At 40.1% G+C, this 24416-nt stretch overlaps 1 protein-coding gene across 8 annotated transcripts in view; it reads right to left on the minus strand.

Moving 5' to 3' along the window:
* Positions 1-2602: 2602 nt before the first annotated feature.
* TACC2 (transforming acidic coiled-coil containing protein 2) overlaps positions 2603-24416 on the minus strand; it is a 150351-nt gene continuing 128537 nt past the window's right edge. For all 8 annotated transcript variants that reach the window (XM_045024287.1, XM_045024284.1, XM_045024286.1 and 5 more), the window contains 6 exons: positions 20706-20782; positions 17271-17314; positions 9342-9502; positions 8596-8702; positions 6934-7054; positions 2603-3149 (listed from right to left, as the gene is read on the minus strand). In XM_045024287.1, coding sequence (XP_044880222.1) covers positions 3084-3149; positions 6934-7054; positions 8596-8702; positions 9342-9502; positions 17271-17314; positions 20706-20782 — 576 coding nt within the window. In that variant the 3' untranslated portion in view covers positions 2603-3083. The remainder of the gene's footprint in view (positions 3150-6933; positions 7055-8595; positions 8703-9341; positions 9503-17270; positions 17315-20705; positions 20783-24416) is intronic.

Below are 24416 nucleotides of genomic sequence, written 5' to 3' on the forward strand. Positions count from 1 at the left end.
AAAAATTCTGTAATAATGTGTATGTTCCACTGGAACATTATATATTATCCCTAGAAGCTCCTTAGGCTAAAGAGGGGGCAGGAGAGGGAGGTTGCCTACGCTGTGACTTAATCTTTATCCACCACTGTACATTTCCTCTGAGCCTCCATCTTTACATGCCAGACTTAACTACTCCCTTTCAGATATTTCTAACCTCCACTAATTGTTGTATTATATGTGAACAACATTCTTAGGACTGGTTAGTCATTTATTCTAAAAAGGCAGCCTTGTAGCGTTGGTTTACTGGGCTTTTGTTGTGTTTTTCACTTCAAGTTAAACAGCAGATGCCACAACGCTGCAGAGACAAGGAGCGATAAGTGGCTTATGGAGATGGTGTTTCTTGAACCCAGGCTTTTGGCATTACAGTTGTTTGAATAACAACAATGAACGCTCACTCCAGGTGCTTTGGATCCATCCCTTCTTGCCCGTTCACAGAATGATTTGAATGAACAGGACTTCATAACACCACCTACAACATTTAATCCAAAACACATCAAAGAGGTTCAAGTTTGCCTATTTGTTTCACTGTCGTATTAACATGAATCTAAACATCCAGTGATTACACGTAATGAAGAGACAAGCATCATAAGAAGCAATCATTCGGATGCTATGGCATTTTTATAAGTATGAGTTTATAAGCATAAATAAATTAATTCCAACACTTGTTATTTTATCTCATCTACAATACTGCACATCTACATGGTGCACTATTATAAAGCATTAATAAGAAAAATTTAATAGCTACCTATATTACTATTTGTCACATTTCTGCTAATCCATAAATTATAAGAATTAAGATTTATTAATAGAATTTAAAAAAAAAAGAACATGTTTAACTACTTATATTTTCTCATCTCACGACTAGCCTCTTCTACCAAATTGGTAATTTAATTCTCACAGGTATGTCATGACAGAAATTAATACATTTGATACTTTTTTATTACAATTTTGTAACTACTCACTTGCTTGTCCTCTGATGACTGCACATGCATCTGAGAGCCCTGGACATTGCTGCGTGCCTTGTCTGTTACATTCTTCATCACTAGAACCTACACAAGTATAACATTGCAGTGCTTCGCCTGTCATTAAGAAAAATTACTTTATATAGGTATCGCTCCTGAGCTTGTTAAGATATTTTAAAAGCAACTGTTCAATTTCTTGGTTTTATTTCTATCTGAAGCAAACACTGAAAATGGCTAATTTAGTTACACTGAACTTTTAACTTACAATGTGTCAAAGGATTTTTCAAATCCAGTTAAGTTTTATTTCTCAGATTTGGATCTCAAGGTTGCTTTTAAAGGCATACAATCCATACATTGCTTTGGTTTTGGTATTTTGCACGTAATAAGACATCTAAGATTATTTAATGTACTGTAATTGGCATCACACCTTTTTGTACAGTTAGGAAACGAATTCCACTAAAACAAACCAAAAGTATAACGTATTTTTTTCATCGCTTTCTTCTTCAGTTTACAGTACTGTGAATAGAATACACACCCCAGATCTATAAACACCTACCTGTCACTATGATACCAGGGCTAATTTTCTCCCAAAGTATCCATTCATTTGAAATATTAAGACTCATTCCTCCCATTGCTGATCCATAGTATAAACTGTACGGTAGTTTTAAAGGTAAGCATGAATTTGATAAGCACTTTAAACAACTGAATTAAAACTTGCAAAAACAAGAAGGTGCTCTCACTGTCCACTGGGAAACATGCATTAAAAATCTATTAGTATAAAGATTGTATTTTACAATAATTGTGTTAGATAAAATTCTGCTCTGTTATCCACATAAACAAACTAATTTTATAGCACACAAATCCAATGGAAAACCAAGTCTGGAAAAGATTAATGATAAAGATGCTGCACTCTTTGCATGAGTCTGATATCAGAGACCATAAATAGAATTGACTGAAATTACTTACTTTTGATTACAAAAAGCAAGCTGAGAAGAACCAGGCTGAAGATTGTCTTCATCATGGATATCCAAGAGATGTACCATTAGACAAAGAAAGCAGTTTGTCTGTCATTAAAGTCCTAATGCTTGTCTTACATACCTAATCCTCTATAGAGGATGACTTAGAGGATGAAGAGGTGTGCAGAATGCTACTTATCTAGCTTATTCTGGTTATACTTCTAACCAGATGTACTTGTCCATTTCTACAGGGCAAATTCTTAAAGTAATATCAGGAAGAAAATGTATTCACTACTTACCCTAAATATACTTAATAGAAGCCATCTCATAAAAATGGATCCTGCAACATGTTACTCATATGAGTAGTCCCATTGCACACCTGTGAAGGTGCTTTGCTGGGTCAGGATCAGAGTGCTCAGTACCTTGTAGGACTAAGGCCATGTGTACATGTCTACAGGGCCCAAATCTGCAAATATTTATGTACCTGAGTAACTTTACTCTTGTGAGCAGTCCCATTAAATACAATGGCACTGCTCATGTGAGTAAAGTTATTCATATGTGTATTGCTTGAGCAGAAATGGCATGTTTCTGGCATTACATGTAGAGAAAGCACCAAGTAAATAAGATCATGCTTATTTTCAAGTTTGAACGAAAAAATTTATTTACAATAGAGAATTTTATTTGAGACATGCATTTTTTTTTCATTTTTCATTTTATTTTACAAATCAGCAAATGCAGATCAAGTTTACACTCCTTAAGGCAAGAGTCCCCATGCAAGTAATACATATTTATATTAAATCCAAAAGACATCCAACATGGGAACTCATGTACGAAGGGAAGGCTAGGATCAGCAACATGTAATTTATTAGAGAACTTGACCATCTCCCTGATACAGGAACTTTGAGATCAACTTGCTATGAAATATACTATGAAAATGCAAACGATAGCAAGAAATTCTGATAGTCATCTTAGTACTGCATACAATTAAATCAACTTTATTTAGAAAGAAAATACAGTAGTGCATACGAAAAAGTGAAAATACAACCTGTCCACATCAATATATGGACATCAGTGTGCCAATGGTCATATTGCACTCAATATTGAAGTCCAGAAATTTGGTTAAAAGTTAGCTTTTCCCCATTTTGGCAATGAGTTCATCACAAATCTTCGTTAATTCTTCTATCTCTTTATTCTAAAAGACAAATTAACAGTGCAAAAATATCTTTTAAAATATAAACATTTAAACAAATATAAACATAAGGCATCTTTTGCATTTATTATGTGATTGTAGGAAAAAAAATCTTTTTCACCACAAATAACAAAAGAAAGATAGAAATGAATAGTACTGCAATCAATACAGCAGAGTCAATTTAGCAGGTCTGGGAGAGCGCTCTCACATTGATTTGTGTACTCCGCCTCCCTGAGAAGCGTAAGGGAAGTCCGCGGCGCGGTAGAGTGTCTCCCGTCGACGCGGTGCAGTGAAGATACTGCAGTAAATAGATACTGCAGTATTCACATAACTGAAGTAGCATAACATAGATTGATTTACTGTGGTAGTGTAAGACCAGCCCTCAGCCTCTGTTACCTCCGCATCCCCATATGGTCTGGCAACACTGCCAAAGCACGGTCCTTCTCTGAAAAGTAGCTAGGGGTCCTAGCTGACAGACAGCTAATAACTGTGACATTGCTAGTTCTGTAAATCCCAATAAATATGCGTGACTTTAAAAAAGGATAAAAGCTGGTGCAAGTACATGATTTAAAAACAAAGGAAATGACAAACAAATAAAAAAATTAACATTCTAAAAATTAACCACAATTCCTGTGCATTAAAAAACCTTTCAGTGAAATATAGCTTAATCAAAGACTAACAGGAAAATACACAATTTGTAAGTCAGCATATAACACAGTGCATTTTATAATGAAGCATGTATGATACACACAATTTTCTCTCTCTGATTTAGCCTGCAAATTATCATCATCATCATCATCAGGGGGTCATTTTGTGATTCTAAATTTTTTCAGACAGGTTAACTGCATTACTTTAGAGCAGTGTTTCCCAAACTGCGTTGTGTTCCGCATGATGTGAATAGGTGTTCCATGAAAGAATCGTAATTAAAAAAAAAGGGGCTTAAATTTTTTTTTTATTTTAAATTTGGCATATTTGAAACGTAGTTTACAACTCTTTGTGAATGACTATAATTAACATAAAACTCTTTTTCCAGTTACTGATAGATCTCATATTGAATATCATGGCGTAAAGAGAACGCGGCATGCAAGCATGTTGATATCTACCCTTTTCGGGCACGTTTCAGTTAGTGACGCCGTACCCCTTCCACTCGAGGCTGTGCGAACTGCAGCGGTATGTACACACCATTCTCTTTATGCCATGTTGAATATAACATATTCACTCAACATATTCAAATCTGTGGGTCTTTACCGTGTGTGCAATAAGCACAACTAAACTAGCTTTGCTCAAAACAATATAAATATTTGTGACAAACAAAATTTGACAAAACTCAATATTTCTAAATATTGTTACTAAACCTAATCACCATGGATTTGTGGCTAAAAGAAGGAACTTTGAAACGAAAAGCAAGTTCTTCTGGTACTCCAACTGTGGCCGAAATAAATGAGCAAAATATTGTGACACTTCAAAATGAGGATGAACAATCGCAGTTTTTTCTTGCTGAAAAATCTGTTAGTACTAGTGAGTTATCCAAGATGAAAGAATTTCCACCGTAGTATATCAAAAAACAAGAAGAAGCAGTAGGTGTTTAAAGACTGAAACAAAAGTATGATGAAAGTTATTTATCTTTCAGTTTTACGTGTGTTGGAAATAAAGATGTTCCTGATGCGCAGTGCGGTGTGTGCAACAAAATACTAGTAAATAGTTCATTGGCTCCTGCTAAACTTCGTAGGCATTTGGAAACCAAGCATGCTGAATACAAAGACAAAGATATACGTTTTTTCAAGAGGCACCATGACTCACTTGGAAATTGTAAACTTTTGATGATTAAAATTGCTAAAACAGACAACGAAAGTGCAACGGAGGCATCTTATAGAGTAAGTTAGTGTATAGCGGTTGCCGGAGAAGCTCACACTATTGGAGAAACACTTATCAAGCCTTGCACAAAAGATATTGTAACGTGCATGTTGAGCGAGCAGTCTGGTAAAAATATCGATGCTGTACAGTTGTCAAATAATACTATTGCACGCTGTATTAAAGATCTTGCCGGTGACATAGAAAAAGAGCTAGTTTGCCAACTGAAAATTTGCCATGAGTATTCATTGCAGATAGATGAGTCCGCTGACGTTTCAGGACTTGCTGTGCTACTAGTATTTGTCCGATATAAATATAATATTATTATTGAAGAGGACCTGCTCTTATGTGAATCTCTGCAAAACAACATGACTGGAGAAGAAATATTCAAAATATATCAACAATTTTATCAGAAAGCGTGAAATCAGTTGGGGAAAATATATTGATGTATGTACTGACAGTGCTCGGGCAATGACCGGGAAGATGAAGGGAGCTGTAATGCGAATCATAAGTGTGGCACCAGAAAGCACTAAGAGCCATTGTGTTCTACACAGACAGGCACTTGCAGTTAAAAAAATACCAGCATATCTGAAAATTATGCTCAATTAAGCAGTACAAATTATCAATTTTGTCAAATCTCGACCACTTCAATCCAGGTTATTTAAAATTTTGTGTGCGGAAATGGGTAGTCGGCACAAAATGCATCTTTTACATACGGAAGTGAGGTGGCTATCCAGAGGAAAAGTGCTTGTGAGGCTTTTTGAGCTTCGAAGTGAACTACTGGTATTCTTCACTTCAGATAATTCAAGACGAAAATTTAATGACTGTCTGACAAATTCCTCATGGCTAATGAGACTTGCGTAGCTTGCAGATATTTTTGCAAAATTAAATGAAATTAATCTGTCACTGCAAGGAAAGAATGTGACCATTTTTACTACAATAGATAAAATTTCGTCATTAAAAAAGAAACTGGAATTCTGGGCATCTTCTGTAGAAGAGAATAACTTCGACTGCTTCTCTACAGTACATGAATTTCTGACTGAAATAAATTGTACAGTCCATGTAGTAGTTTCCAGCACCATTTTACAGCACTTACGTGACTAGCAGGCCTCTTTATTAGAATATTTTCCTACAACTACTGATGATAATGCTTGGGTTTGAAATCCGTTTGTAATTAGAGCCAAACCAGTCGGCTTTACTGGGCATGATTATGAAAGCCTAATTGACTTAATTTCTGACTCTGATTTGAAACAAAAGTTTAAGGATCTTCCGTTGAATAATTTTTGGAGCAGCCTAATAGAAGAGTACCCTAATGTTGCTAAACGTGCAGTTCAAGTGCTCCTTCCTTTTGCTACAACTTACTTGTGTGAGATGGGATTTTCATATTATACTGCAACAAAAACCAAATATTGGAATAGACTTGACACTGCGCCTGACATGAGGATTCAATTTTCCAGCATTATTCCTAATATTAAGCGAATTTGTGATAGAAAAACGCAGAAACACCAATCCCATTAAATCCAAATTTGTATTTCTGTTTATAAAAATAGATTTTCCTAGTAAAAATCTAATTTGTTTGGTGTTTGTGTATATATAAAAACAGTTTTTTTTAAGTAGAACACCGTTTTTAATTTTGACTCTTGCACTTGATTTTTGTACTACATTATACCCACTTTCCAGTTAGAAATTGTTAGTTCAAGTTATTTTAAATTTGTATTTTTGCTTTGTTTTATAAAATAAAATATATTTGAGCATAAATAACACAATTTTTTATTTGAAAACCAAAAAAGACTACAAAATAACATTACAAGTGTTCCGTAATAGGCTAAAAAGTGTTCTGTGGCCAAAAAAGTTTGGGAAACACTGCTTTAGAGCAACTGATGCTGGCAAACTGCATCACTGTAACTGAGTTTTAGTACAGAAGTGCTTAAATTACCTTTTGTTCCAGTGTTCTTTCCAATGCATCCACTTTCAGCTGCTCTTTACGGAGACTGGCCTGATATGCTGCTTGTTCTTGCTGAGCCTTGCCTCGGACTTGTGCAATTTCAGCATTGGCTCTATAGAAATACAGGTCGCTCTGGTGAATGTTAATTCTTGCAAAGGAGAGGACTAAGGCTAACAACAGCTAAAATAGATGTGGCGGATGAATGTGGATGGGCAGTTGCTGGGCACCACTTTGAAAGTGCCCTTGAAACTTTCCAGCCACCTTTCACTAAGATAATAAGATATTTCTGTCTCATTACTCCGGGCCTCCCTTAAATAGAGACTGTGAAGCTCTTTTTATTAACTGTTTCATGCGGAGTTAACTGTTCTAGTGCCACAAAACTGATTTCACTTGAAGCTCTTTATAAGCCTCTGACCATGACCACCTCTGATTTCCATGGACTAGACGAAGCTGGGAGAGCACTGGAGAAGTGGACCCAAATGTCACTTCATTTTCAACATAGGTCAATTTTAGTGTTAACATTTTGGAAATATCTCATGTATGTCTTAGTTCAGATAATGATCATAAGACTTAAAACGTAAGTGGGCACTCGGAACACTTAGAGCTTGGCTATACTTGCGAGTTACAGCACATTAAAGGAGCCCCGGGCGCACTAGCTCACAACCCATCCACACTGGCAAGGCACGCAGAGCGCTCTGACTCCACAGCTAGAGCGCTCCTGGTACTCCACCTCAGAGAATAGAATAACATTTGTTGCACCCCGCTGGAGTGCCCCAGTGTCAGTGTGAACGAGGTGTTGCATTACTGCGCTCTGATCAGCCTCCGGAAATGTCCCATAATCCCCTTAAGTCAAGTGCCACTCTTGTCATTGTTTTGGATATGCCCTTTGAAAGCTCCATTTGACAGCCGGCTGCTTATCTGCTCCAAGACAAAGCAACCATTACTGTGGAATGCTGTGTGTTTGTGGGTGGTGGTGGTGCAGGGGGGAAGGTCTGCTGCTGTTCTGAACTTACAAGACAACTTGCTGACATGCTCTCAGCCCCCCCAAAACCCACTCTCTCTCCTCCCACATACACATAACATACTCCCTGTCACACTCACCCCACCGCCCTCATTTGAAAAGCACGTTGCAGCCACTTGCACTGCTCTCTGTGGCCATTGCAAGAGCTGCTAATGTGGCCACGCCAGTGCGCTGTCAGTGTGGACAGACTACAGCGCTCTACGAAGGCTGATTTAACTCAAAGCGCTCTACATCTGCAAGTGTAGCCATGCCCTTACTTGATCTTACCAAACTAGCAAAGAAACCCCCTGAAGCTGTCTGTCTTAGGAGGAGGCCCTTCATGTAGTCCATTTCATAGAGCACCATTATAGTTTGCCAGCTGGTTTTGCCTTGTTCTCAGTGATCAGTTAGCATAGTGTTGGTGATTAGTGCTCACTTGTGGTCATGGATTTGCCTCCCTCCCCCACAGAAAAAAAAATAAAGAAAAGCTCCTGGTGATTTATTAGCCCAGGCCCTTCCCATCTGAGATGAACATGTACTCAGTAAGGTAAAATATAGGCATGCAGTGCTGCAAGTCATAAAATATTAGGCCTGTCTATTGAGGATGTTCCTGTAATCTAAACACCTGAAAAGGTAAACACTCAAGCAATTACCTGTCCAGTTTTTCTTCAGCATGAACTTTGAGTGCTTGGTACCTCTGCTCCTCTTTCTTTACTCGTGATAAATACTCCTGTGCACATTTCTTTAACACTTCTTCATTCTTAAATGAGCAGATTGAAGTGTCAATGGCATATCAGTTAACAAGGTGACAGTTTTCAGTCTGTGCTGGTGAAATTACAGGATTTAAACTCCTGTAGCAATATATTGCTACACACACACACACATCATCTGAGGCAATATTTTATGAGCCAGAATGTTACAATATTGCACTTCATATGTTGTACTTGAGTGAAATTATTTGTTTTACAGGTTTGGGATCCCCACAGCCCTAAGCCCTGTACAAACTTATAAGAAGACATGGTCCTCAATCAGAAGAACTTATAGGCAGAATGCCAACAATGCTATCTATGTGCGAGCCATTTCTTAATAAATAGATAATTCAAATCACCATTAACACAATATATACTGCAGTTGCTGTGTAGCATATACGAAGTTGATCTTCAATAATACTCTAGTACTTCTGGAGCTATTCCCTCATAATCAAGCATAAAAACATACATACATCGCCCTGCTCCCCCTCCCCCATTACAATCTAATGTCAATTTGTAACTTGGACAAAAGAGGCAAAACAATGACAGTAGCTAAAGGTAAGCAATATTTGTATATACCTACAAGAGAGTTTTTTTAGTTTGTTGGAAGGAGGAGAGTTTAAACTGCACTATCTTTAACTTTGACTTACTTTCCGAAATCCCTCCAGAACCTCTTTCATTTTTTCGTATCTCCTAAAAAGGTCTGCCAGTGATTTCTCCACAGAGTTCAGATCTGCCAAAGCTTGTTCCTTCTCCACTATTAGCTGCTGGACAGTATGATGGGAGACAGATTTCTCTCTCTGTTCATCCTCTGTAAAAAAGCAAGAGTATAGAATGGGTTATGTTAAGAACACTGAATGACTATCACCTGTAGCTTTTACGATACTCTGCTGTATAGCTTGTATTAATAGTGAAGTGTTTGTATTGGATCCAGAAAAGGCATTATACAGAGGCATAATCCTATGCTCAGTATAATTTCTCTAGTTATAGTAGATTTTATTTTTTGATGTGAGAAACAAATGTGATCATATCTTGACACTGATGATTTATATAACTTTGAACTCAGTTGTTCACATTACAGAGAGGTTGGAGTCTCCCTTTTTGCACCAAAGAGGAGCTAACTGTAAATAAATTAAATTTCTGCATGATATTGATATGTGGCATACCTTATTTGTAATGCTCAATCTTAATGCCTCCTGGCATAGTGATTAATCCAATACAAACTGCTGGCTTCATTTAATTACTCTTGAGAAATTAGGCCTTCAGTTTATGTAGAACTGAGATATGATTTTGCTGTGTATTGTAGGCCAATGCAAGTCAGGAAACTTGGCACCAGATTTATATTTTCTAAATTCAGCTCTATGATAAACATAGGAGTCAAGTACAACAGCATCTTTTTTGATCTTCTCATCTCTGTAACTTCAAAACCAGGAATGAAGTCAGGGAAGAGCCTGATTCTATACAAAATATTCCACCGCTCTTTTCTCCAGGTGATGACTCAGGAGATAAACTGGCACCTCTTCGCAAATATAGAAAGGAAGCTCTCATATTCTGTTTATTAAATGCTTCACTTTTCATACCACAAGCTACAATTCCAACGTTCCATATTTCAAAGTCCATTCTGAATAGTTACACATTGTAAAGAAAACACAACTGTGAAAGATAATTTTATACCGTTTTCTTAAATCTGTTATGGAAGTTTAGATGAGGTAACAAGTTCTCTTGCAACTTTCCAATGTGTTTTTTACACAAACCATTTAGCCCTATTGTGTTCTCAGATATGGCACAGAGTTCAATTTTTAATTTGAATTGAGGCTGTAGTTTGAAATTAACTTTTTGAAGTGCAGTTCAACTTGGAAACGTGATGACATAGAAATGGCACTCTCATACTCGGATCATCTGCTCCTCCTGGGTATTCACTGCTTATTTTGTTAGCCCTGCTGAGCCAATGCAGTTGAGAGAAAATGAGCTGGTTTTCCATCTTGTCCATCAACTGAAAATGGTTTTCAAAGTTCCAATCAGCACATTTGTGCAAACTCACTGACAGCACTGGCATTAAACAAGTGTGGCTGAGGGCATAATTTGGCCTGAAAACATTTTTTTACTATGGGTGATGTACGAGATGCAAAACCAGAGTGGGTCTCACGGTGAGTGAGCTAGCGTGGGAACATTCTTTCACTTGTAAACTGTACACATCTGATAAGGAGAAACCATTGAGAAACACTGAACTCTACAATACCATGTCACTTTTCAGAGTTTCCCTTTAATAATATTTTAGAAAACACTGTTAAGGAATTCTAAGTACTTGTTTCAACTGTGATCTCTAAAAGAAATGCTGTGAATATCTATAGACACAAGGGAATAAAGGGGGAACCAGTTCCATTTTTCATCCCTCATTTATTTTCCTAGTCTTCTCGGGGGTCTTCTGCTGAAGTCCCATCATAATGTTAGTTTTTATTTCTGTTTTGTTTTTTTAAGGATCACATGCCACTTAAGGCCCTGATCCTGAAACAGATCTGCAGGTACAGGCCCATTTTCCTGCACCAAATCTCACCTCCTTATGATTCCATGCAGGAATAAGGGTCCATATGTGTGGAACTGTTTGCAGGATCGAACCCTTAATGTACACGCAAGAAAACAAAATTTTTCCTTTTCCAGTGTCAGCAATTACACTAATCCCTATGATATTTCAGTGACTTCCTTCTCCTTCCATTTCTAGGGCAATCTGCACTGTAAAGAATTCACCACACACAGTGACACACCTCTTCACATTCATAAAAGAAGCTGCTTTCCCTCCACCTCCTTGAATCTTGACAACCTTCCCTATATCAAGAAGGGCTGGACCAGCTCCCACCAAAGCTGATCACCACTCCCTCCTCCCTTTAGTTGGCCAGTGGAGATTAGAAGAGAGTGACATTTGGTGTTCACTTCATCTCCCTCATGTCTTGCATGCTGTCCCTGTCATGCCTTCATGCCAACATCTGGCCAGGTCCCAAACTTAGATCCCAAAGAAGGAGAGGAATTATTTAGGTGGTACAAGGCAGTATTGGATAAAATTATAAGGAAAATGTAGACTATCAGGACAAAGCTTCCTGACCGCAAGCTCTAGGAAACTTAAGAACAGTGTCCTAAGGGAAATGTTGAAAGCCACATTGCTTGAGACATTTTAAACAAGGTTGGACAAAGTGTGAATATACACTATGGACACTAATCCAGCGTGGCCTGGGGTGAGATTGGAAGACATAATAGATATTTTCTATCACTTAACTTCAGTGACTTCCTTGCTCAGTAGTACTGTGAAACTAATAAAGTGCCAGCAAAATCCTAGTTAGACAATTATAAATAAATATTTATAGACAAGCTTAAATAATTCCTTAATTAAAATGACTTCCCCATCACTTGAACATACTGTCCACAATTCACAAATAAGAAAATCCTCCTCTAGTCTTAAAAATTATGTTTTTATTGAAAGAACCAGAGAAAAACAGATACTAGCAAAAGCAAGATATTACCCAATATCTTTCAAATCTATTTTCAATCTCAGTTAATATTTGCATTATTTAATGGGGATGAGGCAAATACAAAGAATAAAAGCAAAAAAAAAGCAATATGTCAAAGTTGGTGAAAAGCATTACTTACCAGGTTTGCCTGTTTATTTGTTTTGCAAGCAAATAGCAAGAAGCAAAAAAAATGGAAGCAAAATAGAAAATCAGGGAATTTGTTAGGAAAGCAGAAATAAATTAATGCTCAACAACCTGTAATGCAGAAAGCATAATATTCTTTTGTTTTTATAATGAGATTTTTAAAAACATCTTTTAACTTTGAAATATATGAATATGTATCTGGAGAGAAAAATTACAAATACATTTCCATTGCAATGGTGAAAAGTAACCACAAAATGGACCTTTCAGGAAAAAATTATAGATGAATATGATGCTCACGAAAGCAAAGGACCATTGGTGAAATGCATCCTTCTACAAAGGGCCAGGACAAGTTACCACTTATGTACGGCTGAATGGTGAATTTTATAATGGAGCATTGACTTGAGCCCAACACAGTGAAAACAAGGGCAGTGTAAACTTTCTTACACAGTTCAGCTGATGCACCCCATTCCTGATCTGCAACGCTGTTACTTAGTCCACTCTTTGAGCTTCTCATGAACAGAGCATGCTAAGAGTGTGTGTGCGCACACGCGCATGTGTACAAACATGCAATAGGTGCTGAGGCAAACTGGAATTAATTTAATGAAAAAGGAAGCAAAGACATACACGCAAAAAGGCACTAGTTGGGTATGGAGCTATGTATTGACAGCTACAATGCTCTCACCCACACAATACAGATCACAGAATGGAACTTCTTGGATGAGTTAAATAGAGCAATATTTGTCCCTACATGTATAAACTGGCGAATTTAGGATCTGCTCCCGTTGAAGTCAATGGTAAAATCCCTAATAATGGGTTATATAGAGAGACAAGACATTCTAGAAAAGCTCTATTAGGATCTATTGACCTAATTGAATATTCCTTCAAAGGGATTAGAGAAATAGGTTCAGTTGTAATTAAGTCGACTTCTAGTAGATGGTTTTATAAAGAGATCAGAAGGGTTCAGTCATAAATAGAAACAATTCAGGTGAGTGTACTCATGTTGAAGTACACGATTTTCCTTCTTTTGTTTTATCATTAAGGCAGCATTGCTTGCAACAATGCACACCTGGCTCTTCATGAGTACAGGTATAGTATATTGCCAATCAGCTTTTTTTCTACATGCTAAATGACCCTATTCCTTATTCAATTAAGTGAGCTCATCATGATCCAAAATTAACAACATAATTTAGAGCCATGTTTCTAAATATCTGCTACAGATCCGGTTTTGACACAATTAGACACCGTTTAACAAGCATCATCAACTTGTATGAATTCAAACTATAAGGATCTTATCGTTTGCTCCGTGATCAGAGACCAGAAATTTTAATTATTCTTCATTTGTTGGAAACGATAAAGAAAACAGCTGAAGTTCCTTAGAATTTACTCCACGGTGACACTATTTCACTGACAGTAATTTTCATTCACCAAACATTACATGATATAAAATTGACAGTGTATCAGTGAAAGGAGCTCAGGCATCCTAGTCATGGGTCCCTTAACAGGCTAGTTATAAAATAAATAGATAGGAGCAGCTTTGACTGAGATGTACAGCTATTAAATTAGATTTTATTTATAAATCTCGAACACTGAATGCTCACCTTCAGGCAAAGGCTAAAGGTGTTAACAACATAGTAAGCTGCAATCTGAAAAACTGTGTGTGCAGTTTAAAGTAAGTCATCTGTAATGGGCACCCATTTGCTACTACCTACAGCGTCCCTTTTCTATAAAATTCCTGTGCTGTATATTCTTGCATCATTAATTTATATAATAATAATAATAATATAATAATTGTTATTATTATTACCACCATGCTGCCTAGGAACCATAGTCACGGACCAAGGTCCCTTTGTACAGCTCCAAGCACTAACTGAACAAAAATTATGTCACACTGAAATCACTGCGTAAGTGGAAATAAATAGTCCCCTCCAACAGGTAGAAAATAAAGTGCACTAAATAGCTTAAAAGTAGAACTTGAAATAGTAGTCACTGAAAAAGAATATTTTGATGGGTAACTATTCAAACTGGCTTGGAAGAAAAGGACAGCTGTAGTATCTGACCAAATGTATGGCCAGGTGAGACTAAAGAACTTTCTAAGTTCCTGTTGTGGCAGTTCGTTTCTGTGTGGAGGCTGAATACAGACTTAAGTACTGGAACATAAAAAATGGAAATATATCCTCAGCCTCCATGGCTATGTGCTGCAAAACCCTAAAAAGAAGACCTATCTGGGATACTGGACGAAAACATTTGACACAGGGAAAAGCCAACTCAGTCCTGGGATATATGACTCTTGGACATGAAACACAGGAAACAATTTCAGATTGTTTAAGAAATCAGCAAAGTCACATTTTGAAGACTCTAGGGCCTGATTCTCCACCGCACTGAGCCAGTTTTATGCTGTTGCATCTCTACCAACTTCATTGGAGACAAACCAGCATAAATCTAGTATAAAATAGTGGAGAATTCAGCCCAACGTGTTTTCTGCTATTATAAAATGTGCATTACAAATGGCAGGGCACCAGGTGAAGACAATCCTAATTAAATGGGGATTTAAAGCTCTTAAATTCAAAAGGGTAAGAGAAGTTAGATCAGCACTCTCCGGAAGAGGAGTTTAAGACCTTATTCTGAAGTCACTTATGCAATGCTTATTTACATTTTTCACCTGAATGGCAAGAGATGCACAATGCTGCAGTGAATGAAATCAGTGATCTGCAGGGGAGGGAATGTATCTCCCTAAGGTTCTACTATTTACATGAAAAGAAGTTGAGATCTGTCGGTGCAAAAATAGTCAAATTATTAATCATTATTATTATTGTCATTTTGCTTTGGGCAAAAACAAGCAAGTCTCTTATAATTCACTGGTTTAAATGAAATATGCTTAACTCATCTTCTGAGCTTCTTACTCACTTACTCCTTCCACAACATCCAGCCCATAGATCTATGCAGTATATGTGGGGAAGTGCCAACATTATGAAAATATTACTCTAATTTTAGTGATATTAATGTAGAAGAAATGAGAAAAAATAACCAAAATATTTGGTGTCATGCAGTACGATACACAAAAAATGGAAAGTGCCAGTTTCAACAGAGGGTAACACAATGACATTTATAATACTCTAGTAGATGTTATGAAAACTTTTCTCATTATCAGTCAATTTGTAAGACAGAGGCACATATACATTACATGCCACACATATAGAGTTTTACTGGGTGCTCCCCATGACCATTCTCTGCTATAAATAATGTTATATTGTAAAGAACAGTAGAAATCCTCTGAGCACATTACAATACAACCACTTTCCCCTCTCTTTGATGAAGTCATTAGTCTGAGATGACCTCCCTTCTGAAGCTCACATTCCAAAAGAAATAGATATAAGTTTATCTCTGATTGGCCTTGTAGCAGGGTGGTCCCCTGCTCCTGCCCTGAAGGGGTTAAAAACAGCCCTGGGAAGGGGCTGAGGCTGGAGAAAGCAGCCTTTAGGCTGGGCTGATTGGGGAAGTGGCTGCAGCTGGGGCCACGCCCCAAACTGAGGCACAGGGCCTTATAAGAAGGCCAGGGAAGCCAGAAGCAAGATAGTCTCTCTCTGCATTCAGAGGGAGATGGGCCTGGCTGCAGGGAGCTAGACCGGGTACCTGAGTGGAGCAGGGCTGGGGAAACGCGGAGGAGCTGGGGAGCTCCAGCCTGAAAAGCCCCAGGCTGCCACCTAGCAGAGGGCTAACAGGTACTGGGGGTTGCATAGGAAGCCCAGGGGTAGGCCAAAGCAGCAGGTCCAAACCCTCCTTGCCAGTGAAGAATAGGCTGATACTGCAGTCTGCCCCAGGGTGTGGGGCTAGACAATGACTGGCAGTAGCCATATACTGAGGCAAGGTGGGGATAGAGGGTGGGGGTTCCCTGAGAGGGGAGACCCAGAGAGAAAGGGGTTACTGCCAGGGGGCAGCACCCCATGTAAAAGGGTACCGGGGTCCAGGGAGGGACTCGGGGCCAGGGAACAGGCAGATCACTGGCCTGCAGAGGGCGCTCCGTGCTGGAAACCAAACTAATTCCCAAGAGTCACCAGCAGGAGGCGCCGCAGGGGTGAGTCCGACCCGTTTACAGGCCTACTTTCCCGGCCCTCAGAGACAAAGCTCCAAATGAAGCATCCTGCTGGACACAACACTAGCCACTCTGCCCCCCTCGCAAGCTGAGAACCTTCTATAACAAGAAAGCCAGAATCTGAAGATAATAAGGGTTAGGAGGTCCTCCAAAGAAGGCTTTTTAAAACAGGGCCTTTTGAGCTAGGCCTAAAATGCCAGCAGAGTCCAGGAGTCTTGCAATTTCTGTTTTTGAGAAACTTTGTAAGTGATCTTTTATTTGCAAGACATTTTGTGAACAAATATTTCCCAGCTTTTCTAGGGGTAGATCCTCTCATAATTTATATTCCCAAAGCCCCTTAACTTCAGTAAGTCACTCAGGGTTTGGCCCCTAGTGATCTCTGATCTGAGAGTGGAGTTAATTCACGTTTTTGCTCGGATAAATGTACCTACAAAAGATGGCCTCTGTTGGTGTGAAGAACCAAGTTTTGGTACTGGTAGTGAAGAAAAAAGTTGCGCGTATCTGGTCAGAGTAAGTTAAATGACACACATGCCTTTCTGCGAGAGATATTCTTGAAACTCAGCCAAAACAGTTGTGCATTCTGGACATGTTTTCTATGGAATAGCTTGCTTTTGGTGAAAAATCTGGGACAATCTCGAACGCTTCAGATTATAGTATCCGCAGAATGGAGTACTTATTTTTCAGCTTCAACTAGCAGCACTTAATTCTGCCCTCAGAAATTCCCATGAACGTCCACAGGAGTTCAACAGGTGTATCCTAGGTCAGAATTAGGCCCCCAGCCATACACATATTTCTGTTCTCTCTTCAGAGTCTACAAAAGCATATTCCATAGCAGTAACACCTACCTATCATCTGAGCAATCGTCTTCTCATATTCTGAAACTATTTTCCTATAAAAGAAATGAAAAGAAAAGCTGTGTTTGCAAATGTTATAGTTGCTAAGTGCTTACTTGAACAACAAGACTATTAAATAGCTGCACTTTTCTATCATGGCAAAATGCAATACAGATCCACTTCACACACACTTAGAAGCCATATAATCTCTTGTACTATTTTGTTTGAGGCTGTTGCATTGTTATTGACTCTATGAAACAAAAATAACCGAGCAATAAATTCAATACAACCAAGCAGTTCAAATGCTGATTCTAATTTTTTAATTTGCCATTTGAATATAAAAGGAAGAGAGTAGATACAGCTTCTTTTATTCACAATAATCCTAAAGTACTTCACCAACCATGAATTATATCGAGGGTCATATTTTCATTTAGGATCTGGAACCATGGGCAGTTTGATTCACGTCAGTGGGGGGGGGGGGAGGGACACAATTTTCTTCCTTTTTTTCCTCTCTCTCTTTTGATTGGCTTGTGTTTATTTTTACTTTAAACTTCACAGGAAAGTTAGGTTGGTTAGGAAAAAGTTGAGAGGCCCTCATTTTAAAGAAAGCTATCCAATCCTACACACATCAAATACAAAGTAAGGGACATTTAATTCAGTTTTTAAGACTGAAAAAATCACCCAAAATAGTCAATCATGCAGCACATGATTGTTTTACAGAAATTGCACAAAATTAGAGCAATCAGCAAAATGATAATTTTATGCTTAGTCTGTATTTTAAATAATACAGTCACATCCTGCTTTGAATTTTCTTCTTGAAAAGAGGTTAACCAAAATAAGCAGATTAAAAGTGATTTGAAAAGCTGATCCATTCCTTCCCAGAGCCAAATCAAGCTAATGAAATGAGACTAGCCATAGCTGTTCTTTGAATGATGAGCCACATATGACTGTCTATCAAAACAAAATAACCATGTGTTTAGTTCACCTGATGTGCGTATTCAAAATATCCCTTTTACATTTTTTTGTTTGTGTTCTGTAAAGCCGATTTTAATTGCTGCATTTTGGAAAAGTGTTTTGAAAATAGGGTTGAATTCTGGGGTGGGAGAAAGCTCAAGTCCAAAAGTTGATAACAAATGGGGAAGTGATGGGATAACCCCCCAAAATACAAATGAGTTATTTATAACCTCTCCATCTAAACAAAAACAAAGTGAAACCCAGGTTAAAAGTGACTCTAGCAATTAATATAAAGTCCACCCTTAATGAACACTGGCCCAATGCTGCCCCTATTAGCCCCAGTCCTGTCGAGGGGTCAGAAAAGCCAGCTGGGAAGTCATGTTGAGCTCAGTGAGACTCCACATTCAAGTAATGATCCAGGTTGTAGAGCTCTTTGCAGGACTGGAACCAGGAAATGCACAGTCACGTGCTGTGCTATTTGTGGAAAAGTAGGGCAGAGCTTTGGCAAGGACTGCACAGCTCTGTAGCATCCACCTGGGGATTTGCTCAGAGTTGCTGAGGCTGCTCTCAAAGCATTAATTTTGCTGTAAAAAGGCAATTTAAATTTAAAAACAAAGTTAGCTGTAGGGATTTTCCGTTGAAAGGAAGGGCTCTATTATCATCCACAGAAGCGTTCAATAGCTACAGTAGGAAAAATTTTAGAGACACATCATGTCTTTAACAGCTCTGTATATCCTAGGAAGTTACATGGTGTTAGAACAGGAACCTGAGGAGTTATGGCATCAAACTTATTGTTAGACACTATGTGCTAACACAATGTAATTTCCCAGTCTAGACTAGCCCATACAAGTTAGAAATAGAAAGACAGGAGACCATGCTGTCCATTTCTTTGCCACCGTAGGACTGTTTGCTACAGAAAATGTTCTAGTGTTTTGTCCTGTCTAGATTTAAAAGTTCAAGGTGAACCTTGTGAGACTATTTCACGACCTCAGAAGATCTAATGTCAAAAAAACATTTTCCTAACATTCAGTCCACATTTTGCAGTGCACAATCAGCTCCCCAATTCTTTCCACTATTATCTTGTTATCCTTGATCCATGCATACAACCCTGCTTGATAGCAGCAGGAGTTGTACATATAGATCAGCATTTGAAATTTTTGCTTTCAAATGCTTGTTTAAGCAATGTCTTTGTAAGAAAAGTTTTTAAGAACCACCCCTTCCCCCTGTAAAGCCTCAGATGTGGTTGTGGTAGTTTGCTCCTTAGAGGAGTGACTAAAAAAATAGGCCTGAAATAGGGCTCTTATTTACAAGATAAAAAATTAAAAATACATGAAAAAAATTAAAAACCTTTAAGACCCTCGATAATATCTGTTATCAGGTTGCTTTTCCTATTAATCATATTCTCAGGCCCAGTTTGGTGAGACAGACCAGCTCATTCTGTGTCTCACTTGGTCTTGTACACCCTATTTATGCGAGGATACCAATAATAAGGAAAACAATCATTTGGTACACATCTGGTACCAAGACCAAAATTTCAGCAAAGGGGAAAAACAATACTGATCCTTTGAGCAATACCACTCAATATATCAAAATACAGTGTCTTTCAGAGAGAAGCTACAGTTCACCATCACCCCTTGGAATGGGAGAAATAGACCAAAAAAACAAAATCAAGCTGATCTTTCTTCTATGTACAACTTTAAAATGACCTCAAGAGTTGGGTGAATACTGCCAAAAACTTCTTTGCCAATAGTCACTTGGATGTGAAAATGAATCTGCTTTGCCTGTACTGTTTGTGCTCTTCTGCAAACATTCATGCACTTGAATTTTACTGGCACAAATGTTATTAAATTTACCGGTTGAATATTCCTACAAAAAGTGCAGGTGCATACATTCAGCCAGAGAACAGAAACAATACCATGTTATCTATCTGACTAATGACAACTAAACAACATAGCCCGAATAGGGTAACGTTTACCCCTGGGCAGAGAACCAGCCTAAGATCAAATGCACCAAGTCCTCTTAACGCTCACTATTTTGAGGATTTTATGTGGTTAAAGTGATGATTTGGCCTTATGTCTATCTGAACAGGGGTAAATTTCAAAAGTAGTGAACAACAAAAACTAACAGAAAATGATTTAGGATCAATCCAAAGTGTGTAGTCCAAAAAAATACTGATTTTTTTTTAAATAACTAATACATTTGTATAGAATCCTGTGGCACCTTATAGACTAATAGACGTTTTGCAGCATGAGCTTTCGTGGGTGAATACCCACTTCGTCACTTGCATCCGACGAAGTGGGTATTTACCCACGAAAGCTCATGCTGCAAAACGTCTGTTAGTCTATAAGGTGCCACAGGATTCTTTGCTGCTTTTACAGATCCAGACTAACACGGCTACCCATCTGATACTTAATACATTTGTGCAAATCCCAGTTTGTTTGTCGATATTCATAAGCAGAAAGATTCAATTAATCTTATCAATGACTGCCTCACCTCATCTCCATCACTTCCCTTCGGCTTTCTTCATATTTGTCTTTCCACTCAGATACTTCTCTTTCTTTGACCACAGTCTATACAGAGAAAGGGGAAACAGGTTGTAAGAAAATTAGGTAAATCCAAGGAATTCATTAAGACAGCTAGGTAGCTAGATACTAGGACTAAATTATATTTTAATGGGTTACACAATTGCTTTTTAAATTTAATATTCAATGCTGATACTAGAGCAGGGGTCGGCAACCTATGGCACGCATGCCACCTGTCATAAGTAGTTAGTTAAGGGTTAAGTTCTACCTGTAAAGGGTTAACCCAGACCTGGTGAAACACCTGACCAAAGGACCAATCAGGGAAGAGAATTTGAAAATCCCAGAGAGCGGGAACTTGGGTCTCTGTGTTCTTTGTTCTGTGTTCTTAGCCGTCTGAAACTACACCAGTCCAGATGTTTAATCAAGTCTGCTCATCTTTCTGAACTAATTTCTTCTATTCAAGCTAGTGAGTATTAGAAGTACTGGGTAATTTCATATAAGAATCCTATGTCTGCAATTCTGTGTGTTTGTATTGATTATTCGTAATTTTGCCTGTATTGTTTGTACTGAGGAAAAGGGAGAAATTTCTCCAGGGATTAATAAGATTAGACCCTATGAATGTCCATCTTGGATTCATAGAGATTGTGTATTTTTTCTCTTCTTTTTTTATTCTTTTAATAAACTCTTTTAAGTTCAGGACTTGGTTAAGTTCCTTACCTGTGGATTCAGGGGAAGGAAGCTAGGCGCCACTCTGTGGAGACAAGGGTTGTCTCCAAGCAGAGAAAGCAGGGAAGGGAGAGGGAAGGAAAGGAATCTTCCTCCCTCTGTGATTTGATCTGTGCTTCCCCGGGAAAGTCTCTGGAAGGAGGAGAGGGAGGGGGGAAGTGGGCTACTTCCCTGTGTGTAGAGATTCAAGGAGTTGGAATCAAGGTATCTCTCTCTCCGGAGCAGGCTGGAGAGAGGGAAGAGAAGGGAGGGGGAAGGTTCCTCCTCTGTGAGTGGATCTGTGTTCCCAGGGAGTGTCTTTGAAGGGAGACGGGGGGACAAAGGGGTGTCTCGATTCACCGAAATAATCGAGTGGTGGCAGCGAGAAGGAACCCTACCCTAAGGGTTAGGGTGGGGGGCGAATACCTGCGGGTCCCCATCTTTGAACCCATGACACCACCTTTGGCCTGCAAGCCGATTTTGCCTGGCACATGGCTGCCAGCTGGGGTCCCGGCCGCTGGCCCCGCTCAGCACGCGGCCAGCTGAGGGAATGCAACCTCAGGCCGGCAGAGGCTGAGCAGGGCTGGTGGCCAGGACCCCAGACCGGCGGCAGGCGCGCCCCCAGGCTCCCCACCTCACTGCGCTCGGGTTCTGCAGCTCCCGGGAGTGTGAGCTGCTGGGGCACGAAGCCCTGAGCCTGCTGCGGGAGGGGCGGTGGCTCACACTCCTGGGAGCCGCAGAGCGAACGTGGTGAGGGGGTAGCCGGGGGGCGCATGGAGACCACCACCCGCATGCATCTGCTGCAGGAGCCCCCCTGGGGGGAGCCACCGGGCCACAGCCCGGGCAGGCGCACCCCCCGGCTCCCTCCTCACCGCACTCGGGTTCTGAAGCTCCCAGAAGTGTGAGCTGCCGTCGCCGATGCCCCTCCCGCTGCCTCAGCACTCCATGTGGAATTTTGCCTCCACGTGGAGACAGCGTCTGACCGGCACGGGCATGGTAAGGGGGGTCCCGGAGGGCAGTCAGGGAGCAGGGGGAGGGTTGAATGGGTTGGGAGTTCTGGGGGTCCTGTTGGGGGCAGGGAGTGGTTGGATGGGGCGTGGGAGTCCCCAGGGGTCTGTTTGAGAGCGGGGGTGTGGATAAGGGTTAGGGCAGCCAGGGGACAGGTAGGGGGTAGGATCCGAGGGGGGCAGTTAGGGTGGGGGGGTCTCAGGAGGGGGCAGTCAGGGGACAAGGAGCGCGGGGGGTTGGGGGTTCTGACAGGGCAATTGGGGTGGGAAGAAGGAGGGAGTGGATGGGGGCTAGGGCAGGGCTCTCCCCTCTTTTTTGATTGCTGAAATATGGTAACCCTAGGCGAGGGGGGAGTCGGGGGGGGTGCATGGGGGCTGGCGACCGCATACATCCACTGCAGCCTGCAGGAGCCCACGGGGGGGCACCGGGCCACAGCCTGGGCAGGAGGGGTGGGGGGCGCAGCTGCTCCCCGGTAGCGGTGCCGCCGCCTTTGCAGGGGAACTGCCCCCCTGCACCGTGCTGCCTCCTCCATGGCTGGGGCTCACTGCTGCCGCAAGCGGGATGCTCTGGCTCTCCGGTGCCTCCGGAAGGTGGTTCCTCCCTGCTGAGCTGCTGCAGCGGCCCAAGCCCGGCAAAGCCAGTGAGTGGACTCGGGGCGGGGAGGGGTGAGGAGGGCTTGCAGGGGGGCTGTGCACCCTCCAGGGGAGTTCAGGGAGCTGGGAGGGGGGAACCTGGTCTGGGGAGCAGCCCCTGGGCATGGCTGGCCCCTGGGGTCTATAAAGGCTTATTGGGATTTGTCCCTCAATGAACCGATGTGCGGGTGGGGGCGGGGACGCAAGGTGGAAGTTTTGCCTAGGGTGCAAAATATCCTTGCACTGGCCCTGCCCCAGGGGGTGTGTGCACCCCAGGTTAAGAACCACTGCACTAAACTGTTAAGATCTGCATTTTAATTTAATTTTAAATGAAGCTTCTTAAACATTTTAAAAAACTTGTTTACTTTACATACAACAATAGTTTATAGACTTATAGAGAGAGACCTTCTAAAAACGTTAAAATGTATTACCGGCACGCGAAACCTTAAATTAGAGTGAATAAATGAAGACTCGGCACAGCACTTCTGAAAGGTTGCTGACCCCTGTACTAGAGAAAGGCCTGCACTGGAGATTTCACATCTAGATTTGGATCCAAATCTATACACCCCCAAGGAATTTTTCCATTTCAAAACATAAGGCCTGCATTCAGATGTGTGTATGTGGAACCCAACTCAAACGTCCCCAAACTCTTTTGAGAGGTGGTAAATCCTGTGTTTAAATTTATGCTCCTCCCTAATTACACAAAGATACTTTTACAGAGCTATTCTATTCCTCTGTAGAAGAAGTGCCCTTATATCCGATTCCACAAGGGACCAAATCTTTAAATTCTTGAGTAATGAATCCTGAAGGAATGTTCTACTCTCGTGCATGTATGTCTGAACTGAATAACCATGGAATCATAATATCCATAACCTACATTCCTCCTTGTCCCTCCCCCTCCTGGTATATGTTATATCCACACAGTTTGTGCTTTTTTAACATTAGATTGAATCATCTTTTCAGGCAGGGACCAGTCTTTCATATTTTCTGTGAAGCATCGTGAGGCACTATAAAATAATAAAAAGTAGAAGCCTTATGCCATTTGTTTTGAAAAGATAAACCAATATTCCATTACTCAAGTTGTATAGATTGCAGGTAACTGCACAGTGCTATGTAAAATAAATAATACAAATTTCCATATACTGGGTCTGAGTCTCATCTACACCAAGCAAATAAAACCTACTTCCATTTTAAATCCCTTTTATGCTGCCAGAGCAGTGTAAAGGAGCCTTACTGTATATAAGAATCAGGGCCACAGTTTTCAGTACAGACTATGTCTAGTTCAGGTGAATTGCTTTTGAGAAAACTAAGAAGTAAACTACTAACAGAAGAAACTT

The sequence above is a fragment of the Mauremys mutica genome, chromosome 7, assembly GCF_020497125.1.
Source record: "Mauremys mutica isolate MM-2020 ecotype Southern chromosome 7, ASM2049712v1, whole genome shotgun sequence".
Lineage (NCBI taxonomy): Eukaryota > Metazoa > Chordata > Testudines > Geoemydidae > Mauremys > Mauremys mutica.